Source organism: Cheilinus undulatus, linkage group 3 (assembly GCF_018320785.1).
Source record: "Cheilinus undulatus linkage group 3, ASM1832078v1, whole genome shotgun sequence".
NCBI classification, from domain to species: Eukaryota; Metazoa; Chordata; class Actinopteri; order Labriformes; family Labridae; genus Cheilinus; species Cheilinus undulatus.
The window spans coordinates 19,263,398-19,281,378 of NC_054867.1; the positions used below are offsets into that span (position 1 = coordinate 19,263,398).

A 17,981-nucleotide genomic window follows, 5' to 3' on the forward strand; every position below is an offset into this window, starting at 1 on the left:
TTGCTATTATTATAGATGTCTTGTTTGAATTATAAGATAAAACTGGTGTTATCACCATTAATTTTACAGTATTCTGAAGCTCGTGTCTTTCCCCTTAAAGAGGTTAGAATCTAAAGGCAACCTCATCATGTCTTGTAAAATGTGTATTTAAGTACCTTTTTAATGTGTAAGTAAATAGTCATAGACTATATGTCTTTATTTGTCCTTTCTAAGAGTTTTAATATGCATACAATTTATGGATTTTTAAAAACCATTAGCTGGTAAGGAACCATAGATAGTAACTTTGTTGACCTTGCGGTTTACAATAATAATGAAAAAAGAAAATAAAAGTATTGGGATGTCCACCAAAAGTATTCTAGGGCTTAAATCTTGAAGTTCCTAAGTATTCCAGTGAGTGCCTGTTAAAGTAGTGGTTCTTAACTGGTGGGTCCGGACCCAAAAATTGGTTGGGAAGCTATTTTCAGTGGGTCGCAAACATGTCTGGAAAAAAATGTGTCAAAAGTCTATGAAGTACTGAAGTCCTTAATGGACTACTCTTTCACTGTGTTATATATTTTGTTCCATCTAAATCCAAACTGTGATATTTTTCATTCAGTAAACATGAGTTGTAAAGAATATTTGGACATTTGGGTCCTCAGGCTAGACCAGTTGAGAACCACTGCTTTAAAGTATCAAGTCCTTTAAAATCTTATCTTTTGTGCCTTTCTTCTGTGTTTTCCCAGCACTGCTGTTCACTAACTACTCTTCTCTTTCTCTTTTCAAGGCGGCTGGACCACAATGAGCTGACCTCCGTACCAGATTTAGGACAGGCCGCTTCCAAGATCGTATCTCTCTACCTGTAAGTACTGCCTCATTTACTGCTAAACATGGTACCAGAATTATCAGGCTCCCTCCTGCTGTATTCTTAGGCCAGTGGCCTCTTTGAAATGCTCTTGAAATAGTCTGTTGACATCTGTGGAGGATACATACACCTTTGCATCTGAAAAGTAATACTGCATTAATATTTTTCATGAGCTGAATCCAAGCATCCCTCCCTGCTTAAATGCTTCTAGTGCATTTTTTGTCTACAGTGAGTTGTACAGGCTGCTTGGTTTTTCAGCTCGTATGCAGTTTCCAATGTGGTCGCTCCCAGTTGTGCAACTGTGCCTGTGGGGACTGTCTGCACTGGCATATCACAGGAGATTTACTGCCCTATTTGGGAAGGGCTTGTTTGTGCCTGTGTATGTCACAAGAATGAGCCCAGTTGACTGTCTCCTTTTTACATTGTTGAGGGAAAATCACAGTGAGGAACTAGTAGTTTTATAGCTCTGTGCAACATGTAGCTTGTTTAAGGTTAAGGGAAAGTTTGTGATTTTTTATTCATTCTGAGGATAGTGATTGTAGTGGAGGTTACCGTTTTACTGTCTTTCTTTAATTTTATCTGAAAACTGACAGTTTTCTGGGTGACTGCGATGCTAAAGAATGTTTTAAAGAATGCAAAAACAATCAAATACAAAGAAAAGCTGTTGGAGGTAACAAATATAGTAAGAAAACCTGAGATTATAATCTTAAGAATGAACTGGTTTGAAGACTTGTAGTTTTATAGCTAAATAAATAGCAGTGCTCCTTGGTATGATTCCAATTACTCTCTAAAACGCTCACAAACACACACAGGGATAAGTACAATCATGACAGCGTTCCACCCGTATCATCTGTTGGGTGGACTGTTGTTTTTCCAGCGTGCCATAGCTTTTTCCCCTCGTGTGACCAGGGAACATTCTCACATCTCACTCAACCTGAAACAAGAAAGTTAAACCCCTCTAAGCTAGTCGACTGCTAACCATTAGCTTCACTCTGTGGATCTTCTTTTGCACTTTGCTAGCATGCCAGCAGAATGACTGGAAGTGAAGGACGCAGCTGCTTGCTCCTGTAATATTTGGTTATCATCATATGATTCTCAGTGATGAGCTTCGTGGGAGTCACACCTCTCTGTGTGTCATATGCCAGCTTCCCAGAATTCAGCATGATGCACTTATGTGGTCAGAGTATCTGTAGGCTGGGAGCTGTATCTAAAGATTAAGCAGCTTCTTAAAGTTAGTCAAGTTCCTGAAAGGTTTCAGCCTTTTTGTGTGCAGCACAAACCCCTGCTCACTTTTTGGCTCCTAAACAGATCGGAGCAAGTTCACCTTTACTTGCATAAACCATGCAGAGTTGCAGCCCCTTCAAATGAACGCTGTGTCTTTTTTTGGCCTGACTTGAAGCCTGTTGCTAGGGGAAGGCCTGTACGTCTGACGGGGAGTGGAGGCTGGAGGGAGGGTCGGGTCTTTACAAAGCCACACAGCTGAAGCAAAGGCCCGCGGAAGCACTTGCAGCTGCAGCTGTCAGTCACATGGCTTACAGTAAAATGGGTGACAGTGAGAAGGGGAGGAAGGATGAGAAAATAGGGAGGGCAGTATCAGATCAGGGTGACATCACCACATGTCGAAAGAGGAATGGTGGAGGAGGCAGTAGGAGGATACAGCGAGGGGAAAAAAGGGAAGAGAGCTGAGGTCATGCTTAGGGTTATTCCCAAAAGTAAATCCTCTGTGTTCAGTCTCCGTGCCAACCGGCGGGCCCTCAGGAGTGTGAGAGTCTGTGTCTGTGTGTGAGCCCGGTACAGACTTCAGGGCCTTTGCCTTTGGTTGAGGGAGACTGGAATGCCGTCGGACGACAAGTTTGTGTGAGACAGTGGTTTACGCACACAAACGCACACCTGAGCAAGTGGGCTAACAATTTGTCTTCTGCTATGATCAAACATTTCTAACACTGAACTCTTTAAGAAGCTGAAAGAACATAATGGGTGAGTGCCTGCCTCTAAGTCATTGGCTGTTTGCCAGTTTCTTAAAAGGTTGTAGAAGTTAGACAGTTAAAATGATTTTCTCCATGATTGATGAAATTGAAGTTTCTAGAACGTTGGACACTGTTTAAAACTCCTGTGAGAAACTTCCTGGTTCAATTTTGATTAAGCATCTCTTATCTTTTTACTTATCTTGTATTGTAAATTGTGCTCCATTGTGGCAAAAATTACTAGTTTTGCATTCACATTACGTGCATTTATCACACTTAAAAACTCTTAACACTTTGAAAAACAAACAATAACTGAATATAAATAGGGATACACAATATTAGATTTTCTCCAATATCTGATATGTTGATAGTTTCTACCAATACTGATCCATACATACGTTTTTTTTAATTGAAATAAAGACACTAAGTGTCTCTTTTGGGGCTTCATTTGAAATGTTCTGCACTCACTGCGGGCCTCTTTGTGTTGGTGGAGCCTTAGGCGACCACCAATACTTAATGGTATTGGGGGTCAATCAGAGACGTTTATGAAATTCCCTGAAGTCTGCAGACTCAAACTGAGCGATGTCTCACACCAGTGAGTCATGCAGGCAGTGTGTAAACTCGGAAATCTGCGTAAGTTTACAGGTGCAGGCGTAGTGCTATATTTGCCATGAAGCCACGGCCAGTGGCTGCGTAAAAACGCAGGACGAGTGCCTGTAAACATCACTACATCAACTTCTCTTCTCTCGTGATTTTCACACCTCAAATCATGCATGTAACGTTATAGTAATAGTGAAAGCAAGTGCATTGTGCCACAAGCGAAGCCTCGAGGCAGACAATTTGCCTCGAGGAATTTTTTTAATCGAATCACTCGGATAAGTCAAGGAATCATTTCAGCCCTAAATGAGAATGAACAATAAAACGACATCAGAGGACATAGGTCTGTTGGTTCTAAAAGTTCACTAACTTACTTGTTCATATGGCCAATATTCACAACTGATAATGGCAGAATTTTATAGCCAAAATATTGTTTTTCTATATCGGCAGAAATTTTCATATCTGCCAGTTCTGACAATTCATTTTTTTAAGCTAAAATATGCTGTAACCAATATCATAACAATGATATTGTGCATCCCTACTTGATATATATAGGCATCGAGTGTCGGCAGAATTTTTAGAATTTTTTTTTTCTTCTGATAAGATAAGTATCTGCTATTACAATAATTAAGACATTGATTTCATATTGAACAATACTGATATATACTAAGCAGTTTTAATTTCAGTCTGTTTCATAACAGCTGAAGACTCCTTGTCTGATCTGTAAAAGATCGCTACTGTTCTTGTATGTTTTTGCTTTCTTTTGCCATTCTCAAATGCACACATAAATGGCATGCGAATAGATGCACTCTGTTTATTATCACACCAGCGGCTGAAACATTTTCACTGTAATACTTTTACTTTGCAAAGCATATGGTTTGGCAAGATTCCATGTCCATCATGCCCTACAAAGCTTCCAGTTAATACGCTTTTCAGCAGCCAGAGAATGATATGACCAGTCGGCATCATTCGAGGAGAAATAGACAGTAGCTATGGATAGTTTAGCTGAGACAACTTGAAGCCTGAATACCACTGAAGAGATTAATGTGGATGCAGCTATAGCAGCAGCTTTATGAGAACCAATTTTTTTAGTGAAGAAGAGCAAAGAGCCACACTGAAGGCTTTTCTTGATGGAGACGTATTTGGTCTTCTTTTGGCCGGCTTCAGCAAGTGTTTTATTTACCAACTGGCTCTGTTGATGTGCTGTTTCTCCCTGTTCTTCTTTTGTCATAACGTCTGATTTCTTAGTTAGATGGGTTTATCTTCTCTCTCTTTTGCCTGTAGCCTTTAGCCTCTTTTTTATGTCATGCACAAGGAACAAATACACTTACTTGTTTTTATGCCTTTTAAATGTCTTTGGGCAAATCACTTCATCAGATGTCAGAGAGATTTATTTATTTACTGAATTATACAAAAGTCACCTGATCACATGGAAGCTGAAACTGATCAGGCAAAAATGTCAGGCTGCCACTGTCCCATGATTCAGTAGGCAGGCCAACTGGCATCCCACTGGCTCCCAGAATGCAACAGTAGGATGGCAAAAAAAATATGCCGCAAAAAGTTTTTAAAACACACTGTCGAAGTTACACAAACTTTCCCATTGTGCTCATGGGTACATCAAAGCAGGCCTTAATAACAGCTCTGGGATTGAAATCCCTTATGGACTGCTGGATGATCTGATTTTAAAATAATTCTCCTTTTGTGCTGACTGAGGGAAGCTTTGGGGTCCAAACAATCACCCCCAAAGATGACAGTGGTAACGGGAGAATGGGCATGCTAGTGAAAAAGCGCTGAAGCACTATCCATACATCAAAAGAAGTGTCAAAACCAGCTAAGCTCACCATAATCAGATGGTCAATGGGGCAGAGTAATGAGATTTGGAATTAAGTGGAATCAAGGCGAACAAGACCGCCGGACTTCAAAGAGAATGAGAGAGAGGACTGAGCTCGTCTTTATCAGAAACCTCTTCGGCCGTTTGATAATCAGTTTTTATAAACGCTACTATTGTATGTGTGGACTTCAAACACGCTGAGCGCCAAGGCTTTATCTGTCTCTCACACACAGCTGGGCTCTCACTGTGGGACAGGGAGAGAGAGAGAGGAGGGGGGAGAGAGAGTGGAGGGGGAACTTGGTCTGAGTGGTGGAAGGAGAGTGGGGCGAGAGAAACGAGTGAGAGAGGTCAACCTCTCCCTCCACTTTGAGACTGATCTGTTTTTCCCAGCTAAGGTCACCAGCTGTTGACCCCACCTCACCCCTTCTTCTCCCCCTCTTTCTCCCACTCTCCTCCCCCCTAGGCTCACCCTAGCCACTGTCTGTAGCTCTGTCCCATGTGTGCGTTTGTTATTTGTGTTGTGTGTGTGGTTGGTGCGTGTGTTTGCCCAGGCGTGCTTCATGGCTCATCCTTAACCATTTCTGCCACTGTTTATTCAGGTGGGCCGCTGTGGTGTGAGCCCTCCTCCTCCTCCTCCTCTCAGACACCAATAAATACTCTGTGTGTCCGTCCATCTGCTGGCTGAAGGCTAGAAAGGAAGGAGGGACTTACCTTGTTTTGACAAGTTTGACTAGTTGAACACCTGCTCTCTCACTCTCTTTTGCACTTTATGTCAAATATGCACAAGAACACACATAAATAACTTACAAAATAAAGCTCTAAAACCTCTCAAAATTATTTTATCCAGTGGAAGTTGAGCCTTTTTTCAGCTGTTGAATTAATTGATCATAAGGGTAATGATTTAAATTTTGTTTGTTATCAGGGGTCATTGACCTATGATTAAATGTCCAACATCCAGGAAGATGACACAATCTCTAAAGTTTATCTTGTTAGCCTTTTTTTGTTTGTTTCATGTGTGTATACTGGCTTTTAAAGATTTTACAATTTAATATGTACCAACCAAAGCTGATGCATTTGATCTTTTGTGTTTTTCACTCGCCACTTGTTAGCTTTTGTTTTTGCATTTTTATTTTTAGATGAGTCATGTAAATGATATTCCCACTAAATGAAATTCCTGTCCCTAGTTAGCGCCCTGCAAATTTGTCAAATGTGTCGCCCAGCAAAGGCTTTCATGTATTCTCGAATAACGCCGGCCATCACACTTATGCACACGCACCTTTCCAGACTTAATTACCACCTGTGCAGGGAGATGGATGTCTCTCTGTGCGTCTCTGTTTTACCTCTCTGTCTGCTTTGTATGATAAATACCTGCTGTGTACGTTTGTCTATGTGTGTGTGTTTACAGTGGAGTAGAGCTGTTTGATTTCTTGCTTGCCCTGTGGCCTTCCATGTGCTCCACTCACACGTGATTTTTAGGCCTGTGTGAGTTTGTGTTACTTTGGCTGCCAAGTAGTATTTCGACAGTCCTCTTCTTCAAACTGTTGTGTCTTTTGTTTTTCTTCTTTGCAACTAAGAGCAACTGCACAGATGTTGAAGAAGAGAAAAAACAAACAAAATAGTAGTTATGAACTTCTGGCTTACTACTCGTATCAGATGACACTGAGGCATTTATCCCTGTGTGGAAACTACTAAAAATATGAATTTTCTCAATTCTTTGAATTCTAAAGGTAATGCTGAAATAGTGTCATTTGTTAATTAGATAGGAATAAAGCTGAGGTCAGACTACATATTTTTAACATTGCCAGTGCAGATTGTCTATTGTATGAGTAGCTCCACCATTTTGGGACAGCTTGGCACCTTTATGGAAAGATGTGAAAAAAGTGGGACGGTACAGTTCACTTATTCTGGGCCCCTTTTGGGCTTTTGGTAATAGCATCTTGGGAGCTTAACAAACACCTCATCATTCCCTCACACACTAAAGTGTGGCTCCATTTGGTCCAGCCATCTTAAAGATTTTGCATCTTAGGTGTTGTGGAGAAGCACAGGTGTCCTTGGCATTGTTTAAAGAGTGTCTGCTTCTTTCTAGAAGCTCTTTAAGTACACACATTTTTTAGTGGGTAAGGACTACTTTGTTCTGTGTACTTTGCTCTCTTTGTGCCTCACAGTGGGCTAAAAGAGGCCAGGGGATTTTAAGTGTCTTCCTCTGCTGATGGGAAAAAGTCACTGTCTTTAGGTGGAGTAATTTTTTCCGAGATAATGACAGAGACACTTTGAGAAGAATAGTTCACCACACCTAATGTCTTTTTATGTGTTTTTTTTTTAATTTTCCAGACATCATAATAAGATCCGCAGTATAGATGGCAGGCAAACCAGAGAGCTGGTCTCTGTGGAAACCCTGGACCTGAGCAATAATGACATCACTGAGCTTCGCGGCCACTGCTTTCCATCGCCTCTCCAAATCAGAGACCTGTAAGTACCATCTTTGTTGCTCATAATGGACCGGCCTTTAAAAATGTTGGTAGAATGAGATGAAAGTTTACAGGTCAGCAGTAAATATTTGAAGAAATGTTATAGAACAGAAAAGCCGTACACACAAAGTTTTTATCCAAATCTCCGAAGCTAAAGCTGAAGTGTGTTTACAATAAAATTCAAAGAGAAAATTACAGGACACAAAAAATATGTAACTAAAGAAAGGCAAACACCTGTTATAAATCTCCTCTGCTGTTTCTGTGTCCAGGTACCTGAGCAACAATAAGATCAGTGTGCTGGAGCTTGGAGCTCTGGATCATCTGGGATCAACTCTACAGGTCCTGAGACTGAGCCGAAACCGCATCAGCCAGATCCCGGTCCGAGCCTTCCAGCTCCCGAAACTGACCCAGCTGTGAGTACTGCTGGACTTCATCAGTTAGACAACACAGTCAGAGTGATGACAAGAGTGTGCATGGATCTGTCAGAGCAACTTGACCCACAAAAACAATTTGTTTTAGCTGAAAATTAAGTTATAGCTTTGGAGACAGCACAGAATGGAAAAGAATTAATGAGGAGGAGTATGTTTTGTCTGTTGATTATGCTCTGTGTATTTAACATTGGCAGTGCTATTAGTGTGAGCTAAATCTCTAGGGGTGGATAAGGTCTGGCTGGGTAAACACTGAAGACGCATTATTAGTGATTTATTGCTGCCTTCCATTTTCCCAAAGTGGTTCGTTTTTTCCTTACACCGTCCTCCCATTATCTTCCTTCGACTTCCCTCCAGTTTGACAGCAAGGTCGACCTCTTTGTAGCTCAACGCTTCAATTCTGGGGAGGAAAGGGCTTACATAATGGAAGTCTCTCCCAGTGTGGCTCTGGTAGTTCTCCTTCCTTTTGTTGGACAAGCAACCTTGTGGTACTGTGGCTGAACATTATAGTAAGGTGAACATGAGACACAAAAGAACCTGAGTGGGTGCAGAGGTCAATAAATGACCACAAGAGGTACAGTTAGGAGAAGTTGCATAAGAAAAACACATAAATAAGAATTAACAATAAATAGGCAGAAGATAGAAGTTCCAGTAGTCAATAAATGTACAGTAGTTGAGCTCTCAGCCCACAGTGATTGGTTTGAGACAGACACCCAGCCCATGAGTCACTCTGCCCTCCCTCTGCCTGTTACTGAGGAGTATTATCAGTCACACCAGCAACTCACAAGGTTTTTTCTTAACGGTTTACTCCATGTTTCTTTTTAGCACACAGTTATGGACCAAGAAGATGAGAAAAGCGGTTAAACAGTAGAACTAACCCCTTGCTGTTCTGCTCTGTGTCATTATATATTCTAGCACTCTGAGCAGTGAAGCATCTTCTTGCAGTACACAGGGAATGGGGCAAATTTTTAATTGCATAAGGTCTCATGCCGTGTCTGACAGCTGCATGCATTTGGGATTATAATTTTGCATATCTCAGCACTTTATGCTGTTTTTGGTCGCATCAGTATATAACTGAGGAAAACATTTCAGATGAAAAATAGATATTGAAAGAGCATCTTAAATACTGAATTTTACAGTTTATTGTTTATCATGGGCTTCTTGGTGAACAGAGCTTTCCTTATGCCACAGGTGGAAAGGTCACTTCTGATGAGGGTTAGTTAAGTCATTGAGTGCCAGCCCTTTTATAAAATGGAAAGTGGCTTGTGCCAGCATTTTTGGCCATTTTGAGTCATATTTCAAGACCCACAGAATATTTTGTATTATGATTCTGAAAACACCAAATAGCTCAAATGAAAGAAGAATCTCTCTATTTCTTCATGGAAAAAAACGTTTGTTTGTAGCTTGTTCCATTCTTGATTGATCTGAAGTTGAATAGAGGCTAGTTTCACCAAAAAGACCACTTTTTTCTAGAAAGCTGAGAAAAATGCATTTTTGTGAAAGAGAGTCTGTCAAGCAGAACAGTGATTTGAATGTTATAATTTTGCCTTCAATAACATAAAAGACATCTGAAAATTTTATTACAAATGTTATTTTATTGTAAAATAAATAACAATGCTTCCAGTCACTGTCATGCCATTCACACTCTGGAACTGGAAGGCCTCCATGGGACCCCCTTATACACCCATGTCCTCTCCTGCTTGTTGCTGTATGCATCCAGCTGGCGAGAGGCTGCCTTATTTCTCCGATGCACGGGGGGGAACCTCGCAGCATTCTTTAGCCTCTTGACCGCATAGACAGATGAATTAAAGCGCCGATCCCTGGATTCGCTGTCGTTAAGTTCAGTGTCGGTTTCAGGGAGTAAGCGATTTCTCAGGCAAAACTTAAAAGTTTCTTCCAGCGTCTAAGTTAGAACTTCTAGCTTAGATTACCTCCGTAATGATAACCCTAATGCTAACCCTCTGCTCTTGGACCCCAGGGTCTCCACCTCTGACTTTGATCTACCGTCACTTCCGGATGTAGTAATCCAACTATGTATCCCAGAAGCCCCAAAATTTCTCACAGGGAGCAAGAGACTGCCCCCTTGTGCCAGCTGCCGAAAAAACACTTTGACGTGTATATATATATATATATATATATATACAGTTGAAACCAGAAGTTTACATACACTATATAAAAAGGCACATTAACTTTTTTTTCTCACCATCAAAGTGTTTTTTCAGCAGCAGCTATATATATATATATATATATATATATATATATGTGTGTGTGTGTGTGTGTATATGAGCTGATAAATAAGAAGCATTCCTTTTAAAGACGTGAAAGAAATGACTTACTTGCTTTAAATTGATCTCACAAAGTCAACACATAATCAATTTTCACTTCGATTTTTCTCACAAACTTTAAGTCTTTACATTTGTGTGTTTCTCTTGCAGCGAGCTGAACAGGAACCGTATTCGTCAGGTGGAGGGTCTGACCTTTCAGGGTCTGTCCAGCCTGGAGGTCCTCAAGCTGCAAAGAAACAGCATCAGCAAACTGACGGATGGAGCCTTCTGGGACCTTGCCAAGATGAAAGTCCTGTATGTTTAAAAATATATATATAAATAAAATGCAAACATACACTTTATTGTAAATATTCATACAGGAATGTTTTGCAAATGTACATACAAAATGCACCCATGTCAGAATCATGTAGCATCTTGTAAGAAATAATGGGATTTACAGAGTTGTCCTAGAAAAAGCACTACCTTAGAAGCTGTTTTTATTTAAAGCAGTTAACTACAATTACAGGAATACTTAACTACATAACCTTATAAGATTGTTGAGTCTTACTGGAACTTGCTCACTTTACCCAACAGCAGGCACACCCTTTCCCATCTGACCTGCATGTTGCTTCAATTACATCCAAAATAACACATTAATGGCACAATTGGTATCACTTTTTTGCAAAATTACAGCAAATTAAGTTATTCTATTGTGCAAAAGTCACCACCAAACTACAGTCAGCCTGTTCCCTGCCAACCACTATCTGAATGTCTTCAGTATGCCTCCCTATGAAACTTGTGTTGCTTGTTTTGTTTCTTGCAGTCACCTGGACCACAACAGCCTGACAGAAGTGAACAGTGGCTCACTGTACGGCTTGACTTCCCTGCAGCAGTTATTTCTCAGTAACAACTCCATAGCCCGCATCAACGCTGATGGATGGAAGTTCTGCCAGAAACTGAGGGAGCTGTGAGTACCAGCATTTAAATTAGCCTGAACAGTGGACCTCTGGTGCCAGAATTGCTTTTGCAACAGCCTTTAAGTAGACAGGGTTTAAATATCCAAAAACTAGAACGGTATCTGCAGGTGATGAAAGATGGAGATAAAAAAGAAGCGCATTTCAACATGGTTTGTCTAAAAATAACCAAGAACTTGGTGAAGACTGCAGAGGGATTTTTAGCTTCAACATCTCTTTCTGTCTGTCTCTGGGGATCTAAACCTGAGAAGTTTCCCCACCCCCACCCATATCATCCATCTACCTTCCCTGGGGTTAAATGACATTGTGCTGTAACACTCAATATGCCACGCTATTCTCAGTTTAAGCCTGTTATCCCATAATTAGAGCTCGGCTCAACAGCACTCAAGCTCTTCAACAAGAGTTTTTGTGCTCAGTTGTGAGGCGTGGGGGTTTGGCAAAGCAGCATGTAATCCTCTACATGTTGTGTTGTGGTAATTACACTGACGGATCACCTTTGCTGCCTTTGTCTAGCGAGTGAGGAGTTATTATCTGATAGTCTTTCCTCTCCTGTAGACATGACTGTGGTATTGCTGCTGTTAAGTGCTTTGCTCAGCTGAGGCATTGCTAACTGCGAGGTAGCCTGTGGCGTACTTGTGGCGCCTATGTTTGTTTATGTGAAACAGTCAAAATGGATTCAAAGGTAGCTGGCAATATTTCAGTTTGCTCTGTATATCTCAGTGTTTCCTGTGAATGACAGATTACTCCCTGTAAGTTCCACATGCTGCGTTCACCAGTCGTTATATGCTTTTTTTTTATCATCTAGAGTTAAGATGACCCCCATGACTGATAGAAGGGAGAGGCTTTTCTTTATGAGGAGGCTGTTATTACATTCCCACCAGACCAGGCTGAGCTGGTCATCAGGGGGAATCTCTGCACACATGGCTGGTCAAGCAAACCCAGGGCCTGGCTATAGAGACAGACAGCAAAGGCCACCGAGAGCGCAATAAAATGCACAATACTGCCTTTGAGCAGGGTTTGATGGATGACATTTTAAGACTTATTTTCATTTTGGAATCATAATTATCAGGAGGTGTTAAAAATGTGCTTTTAAGACTTTTCTACAAACCATTGTCAGAGGTGATTATACTGTATTTTTAGTTATTACTCAATTGAATTAAATGAAACTGCATTAGGACTTCCCCAGCTTCTTAAGAAAAAGAAGAAGGACATGGCTGTGGACTGTACATTTCGCCACTCCCACAGACCAGTCATCTTGGATATCTCAGAAAGGGAAATGCTCTATTTTGCCAGTGCAACATATTTACAGTTGTATACCTTTATTTAAATTCAACTTAATTCATAAACAAAGCCTGGCAGTAACCTTCATGAAGTAACAACTCTGCAAACATTACAGACTAAGTAACATTTTATAAATAAAACAGAAAAAGGTCAGAGGTCTGGAGGATTAACTTATGTAAAGATTTGTTTTAGAAGTGTTTTCAGGAATGGTGGTTCACTTTTTCTTAATGGGCTTTATCTAAAATACAGCTACCTTAGCTACATAATTAACATAAGCCAATGTATCTAGGTTAGTTTTATTAATGTGAGCTTCAGCAAACATAGCTAAAGCTAATGTAGCTATGTAGCTAACATACCTATGTAGGTTACATAGATGCTTTGTGAGCTTAGCTTCGGGTACTATGTAGTTACACAGCCCCATTATCTATAGCTATGTTAGCTTTAGCAATGGGAGCTTTAGCAAATGTAGCTAAAGGTAACTTAGCTACACATAAACTATAGATATTTAGCTAGCTGCTTTGTGAGCTTAGCTTCGGGTATGTGAGCTACGTAACTCTGATATTTATACCTATGTTAGCTGTTAGCAGCATAAGCTTTAGCAGACATAGTTAAAATAAACGTAGCTTCACAGAAAACATAGATGTAGCTCACATAGCTGCTTTGTGAGCTTAGCTTTAGCTACATTTTCACCGTAGCTCTGTTATCTACATAGCTTTCCCAGCTAACGGAGCTATGTAAGCTGCGCTGTCTACATTGGAAATTTTTTCATGAAGCACCTGCTTTTTGCCTCTAAGTAGGCTGTTTGCTTTATCAAACATTTTGTAATCAGGTTTTGCAGGTCAGGTTTTTTAATTTTAATGTTTGTTATCCCTGCTGTCACCTTAACCTTTACCCTAACCCTACACAGAAGTTCAGTGTGTACTGCTGTTCTGAAATAATAGCATCTCAGATGAACGATTGGTGATAGTGGTCGTCAGAAATGAATGTCAGACTGTCTTGGGTAAAAGAGACATTTAAAGCCTAGATATGAAAATATTTTGAGGCTGAGGTGCAAATGAGAGACACTATATTCCCTTGGGGTTTACCACACACTCATGTAGGCTTATAAAAGGAGGTTGTAGACATGTAAAACTCAAACCAAGAACTCTTTTCTTCCCAGTTGAATGGCAAGAGACTCAGCTGAGCTCTAAGGTCTGCTAACCTCATTCTCTGTTAACATCTTGTGGTGAATACAAAGACACAATGGAAAAACACATCACAGAGTGGCAAATAGACACTGCTTCAGCCATGAAATTTAAGTATAATGATGTCGCGAGCTGCCTCAGCATTCTGCCAATCTGTCATCTCCTTCCAGACCTCACACAGAATTGCTCTCCTTCTTTTTCCCCCTTCCCTGTCTGACTCTGTCCTCCTCTGTCTGTCTCGTGCTCTGTTTCTCTCTCCAGGAATCTGTCGTACAACAACTTGACTCGTCTGGATGAAGGCAGTCTGGCCGTGCTGGGGGATCTCCACACTCTCCGTCTGGGACACAACTCCATCAGCCACATCACAGAGGGAGCCTTCAGAGGCCTCAAGGCTGTGCGCGTCTTGTAAGTCAAAACCACGTCTTCAGTCATTATCAAGCCCCAAAACAACCCCAAAAGTGCACTCATTATTGTTCTTCCCCGCTGACAATAAGGCTAAGATATGCCACATGGGAGCAGTGAAAGCTGAGATGTTTAATATCAGTTTTCCTCTGTGGTATTTGATATGCAGTCTTACATAGTCTGCTCTTTAGACTTCAGAATGCAGCAATTGTTTACTTTTTCAAGACAGGTTTGCCTCATTTGCAGTCATGTCTTTCTGTGATTTTTTTTTACGAGGTGTCTTTGCAACACGATTGTCATGGTTTCTGTGGCAACTTTTCTCACTTTGCTCCTTTGTCTGCTTGTGTTTTGGGGTTTTTTGTTTAGTCTTAAAACTGGCACCAAACAAACTTTGGTCTGAGAGTTTTCTGTGCCACTTAAGAGCCTTTCCAGCTTTTTCAAATAAAGACAGAGGTCCATTTTCCCACTGATCCACCTTTCACAGAGAGCCCAAAAAGGCCTTAAGAAATGAAGAAACAGAAGGGAATGAAAAGGAGCAAGTCAGGGGATAAATTCACGAGAAAGACTTGGGGGTCTTGGTTCTTAACCAAGGCCCTCTTGGCTGTATCTCCTGCTAAAGGAGCCAGAGAGGAGAGTTGTGCCAGAGCTCACTAGACAAGTGCTCTCTCACAGCTGGCAGACAAGGCAAGGCACATAAGGCCTCTTTCTGTTGGCTAACTGGGTGCTAGATAACTTGGTACAAAGGGATAAAAAGGCTTAGATTTGGAGCGCTGCTGTATTTCAGCCCCTTGCACCTCATGATTGCTATTCTCATTTTTTACTTTTCCTCTTTTAAATGTACACTTGTGGCTAATTTCTTCTTCTCTGGTGTCCCATCTCCTTGTATTGTCCCTCTGTACAAACATACTATGTCTGTCTTAACTGTCCTTCTCTTGTATCACTCCTGTGCACTGTGTATTTGAGGCAGGCCTAATCTAATCAGTGAAGGGGAGGACAGGCATAGGCTGGGCCCTGAAAAGGAGCCGAGGGAGCTTTAATTGGGCCTGCGCTGCTGGTCGTGCTGGCATGGGGCTGGAGCCTGCATCGGGGTGTGAAAGCTCCAAACAAGCCAGCCTGCCCTCTAATTCGGCCACGGGGGTCGTTGGCTCACCCCTCCCCCCTTTCTGTGCCCGGTCTCCCCGCTCTACAGCCCCCGACACTGGCCTTGCTTTAACAAGGCTATGGCCATTCACATCCATCCAGCCAGAAAGAGTAGGAAATTGGCAGCCCCTGTCCAGTCTAACTAAGACAGTGGCTGATGGAGTCTGAAAAGAAGGAGAGGGGGATAAGAGATGCTTGGAAAGCAAAAAGGGGAAGAGGAGGGAAGGAGGAGGCTATTGTGGTGATGTTGGAGGGTGTGTCTGGTCATCAGCCTCAAAGGTCTTTCTCAAGTTTGAAAGAACGTCTTTTTATGGTTCAGAGGAGTCGTCCGGCTCAGTTGTTTTCCTTTTTGATGGCCAAGCAGAGGGGTGGATCGGTGGTTCCTAAGCAGCCGTGACCTCACCTACAGAGGTAATTCTTAAGACTTTGCAAAGCGAAATGAAGAGCGTTCAAGAAGTGTTTGGAAACCCCCTAAAGCACTGAAAGCGGACCAATTTTCCTTTTGCTTTTAATTCTTTTCATTTGATCCATTTTGTCCTTGCCAAGCCATGGCTAACCCTCATCATAACCTCATTAAGACCACTGGCTTTGGTTTTTGCTGTGCCATACCTGCACAATCGGACCAACCGTTATGTTCCTGCCAGTCCCTTCACACTGTCATGAATTAAACGTGCTTCCCTTTGCCTTAACAGGCCGATGCACATGCACGTATACTCAAATGCACACTCCTCCGCCCCTCTAAGGAAAGAATGTGCTTGGTTGGCAGAGCAGAGCGACAGAGGGGCTCTTAAGGCCAGGTGCAAAGGGGGGAGGATGATGATGGTGGGAGGGAGGGGGTAAGGGGTAACCCGTGACTTCCAGACCATCCTCTGCCAGGGCCGTGAAACGTTTCAGTGCTGGCAGACCCCGTCCTCCTCGTTCCCTCCTCCTTCCATCTTTCTTATCCCCCTCTTTTCTTTCTCTCTCCACAGGGAGCTGGACCATAACGACATCTCAGGCACAATAGAGGACACCAACGGGGCCTTCTCTGGATTGGACAGCCTCAACAAGCTGTGAGTGTCTCCCCTCATTCATTTTCTTTTCTCCCTCTACCTCCTTTTCATCCCTCTGTGCTGCTCTTCAAAACAGTCACAAAAACATAAAAGAGCTTTCTTCTTTTTGCATCTAGAAGTTTCCCCCAAATCCCAACTCACCCTTCCTTGCCAGATAAGTTCAGATATTTAAGGTTTAAGAGTTTGTGATATCCATACCCACAGGATCCCACACTTTACTTCGGAAGAAGTGTTTGCAATGACTTATGGGGTTCCTTTTCTTTTTGAACAAGGCTTGCTCATGAAACATGGAAGATTTTTGTCTGGATTCTGAAGCAAGTTTCCCTTCAGTTCAATCTGGCTTTCATTTTATGATTTCATTGTTTCCTTGAAGCTTTATAGCCAAACTGGGCTCTAGTTCCTGCTAATGCCAAAAGGAGATACAGTGAATCATTATTTATCTGATTTTCCTGATTACTCAAAGATCTTTAAATCATTCCAGCTAGTTTAAAGTTCAATGTCAAGAGCTGGCAAGTTGAGAAATTACTGCACACGGACCGTTTCTGGCACTGAGCGGCAATCATCAACCTGCAGGATGAAAAGATGATGTCCAGCCAAGATGGTTCCCAGTGTGGGCACTGCTCAAAGAGAAAGACTGGGAGAAAGAGAGAGAGAAAGGGCTTTTCTTTGAGCTGGCAGGGGTTCGTTCCCCAATAGGCTTATTTCTATTCGTCCTCCATGCCTTCGCTCCTCTCTTCCCCTCACTCCCAGTCCCCCGTATGGAGCTGAGAGAGGGTGAAATTGAGGGCCGCATTCAGTCATCAACTTCAAACGCCTCACATGTCCCGCCCTCTGACCCTGCCCTTTTTGTCAAGGCGTTGGCGGAAGCAGCCTTGCTGCATCCCAGCACTGGCAAAGCCAGCCATGGGAAAATGAAATGCAAAAAAAAGAGCAGAAGGGGTGGAACATCAAAGTGTCCATCATGCACACTGGGATTTTCTTAAAGAAACTTGTGAGTGCTGCCACATGGGATGGAAATCAGAAAACACAACAAAATAACAGCCACAAGTTTCACATTTTGTGCTGTTTCAAAATAAAAGTTGCATAAATGACAAAGACATCCTCGTCTGTGTGACAAGACAGCAGTTTGTGTACATGTGGATGAGTTTGAACACTGGGGTCGTCATTGTGAAGCAGCCAGCCGTGTCTCCTCTTCCTGTGAGAGGAAGGCTACAACAGGAGAGCAGTGAGAGAGGCTGGAAGACCGGATTAGTACCCCCAATCAGAGGAAACAGCAGCTCACTTGTTGGCTCAAACCAGACTTGACAGGCACAGACACAAACTCACGTGGTTGGCAAGTTTGTCCTTTCAAGCTCTTACACACTTACAAAGCCCTGCCTGCCCTGGTCATTACTATTAAATTCTAATAAAGATAAAAGTGGTCTTTGAAGAGCAGCGCAGGGCCCAGGCCCCCCCCTTCCACCACCACATACCCAATTCAATCTCCCTCACCTTTCCTCTGAGGCTAATCTCCACACAGTTCAAGTTTCCAATACCTCTGTCCCTTCACTCTTAT

General features: G+C 42.1%; 1 protein-coding gene across 1 annotated transcript in view; it reads left to right on the top strand.

Moving 5' to 3' along the window:
* Positions 1 to 17,981, top strand: part of lrig1 (leucine-rich repeats and immunoglobulin-like domains 1) — a 45,027-nt gene that overhangs the window by 15,368 nt on the left and 11,678 nt on the right. Inside the window, exons 3-9 of the mRNA XM_041782277.1 lie at positions 764 to 838; positions 7,565 to 7,702; positions 7,971 to 8,114; positions 10,565 to 10,708; positions 11,217 to 11,360; positions 14,094 to 14,237; positions 16,346 to 16,426. Coding sequence (XP_041638211.1) covers positions 764 to 838; positions 7,565 to 7,702; positions 7,971 to 8,114; positions 10,565 to 10,708; positions 11,217 to 11,360; positions 14,094 to 14,237; positions 16,346 to 16,426 — 870 coding nt within the window. The remainder of the gene's footprint in view (positions 1 to 763; positions 839 to 7,564; positions 7,703 to 7,970; positions 8,115 to 10,564; positions 10,709 to 11,216; positions 11,361 to 14,093; positions 14,238 to 16,345; positions 16,427 to 17,981) is intronic.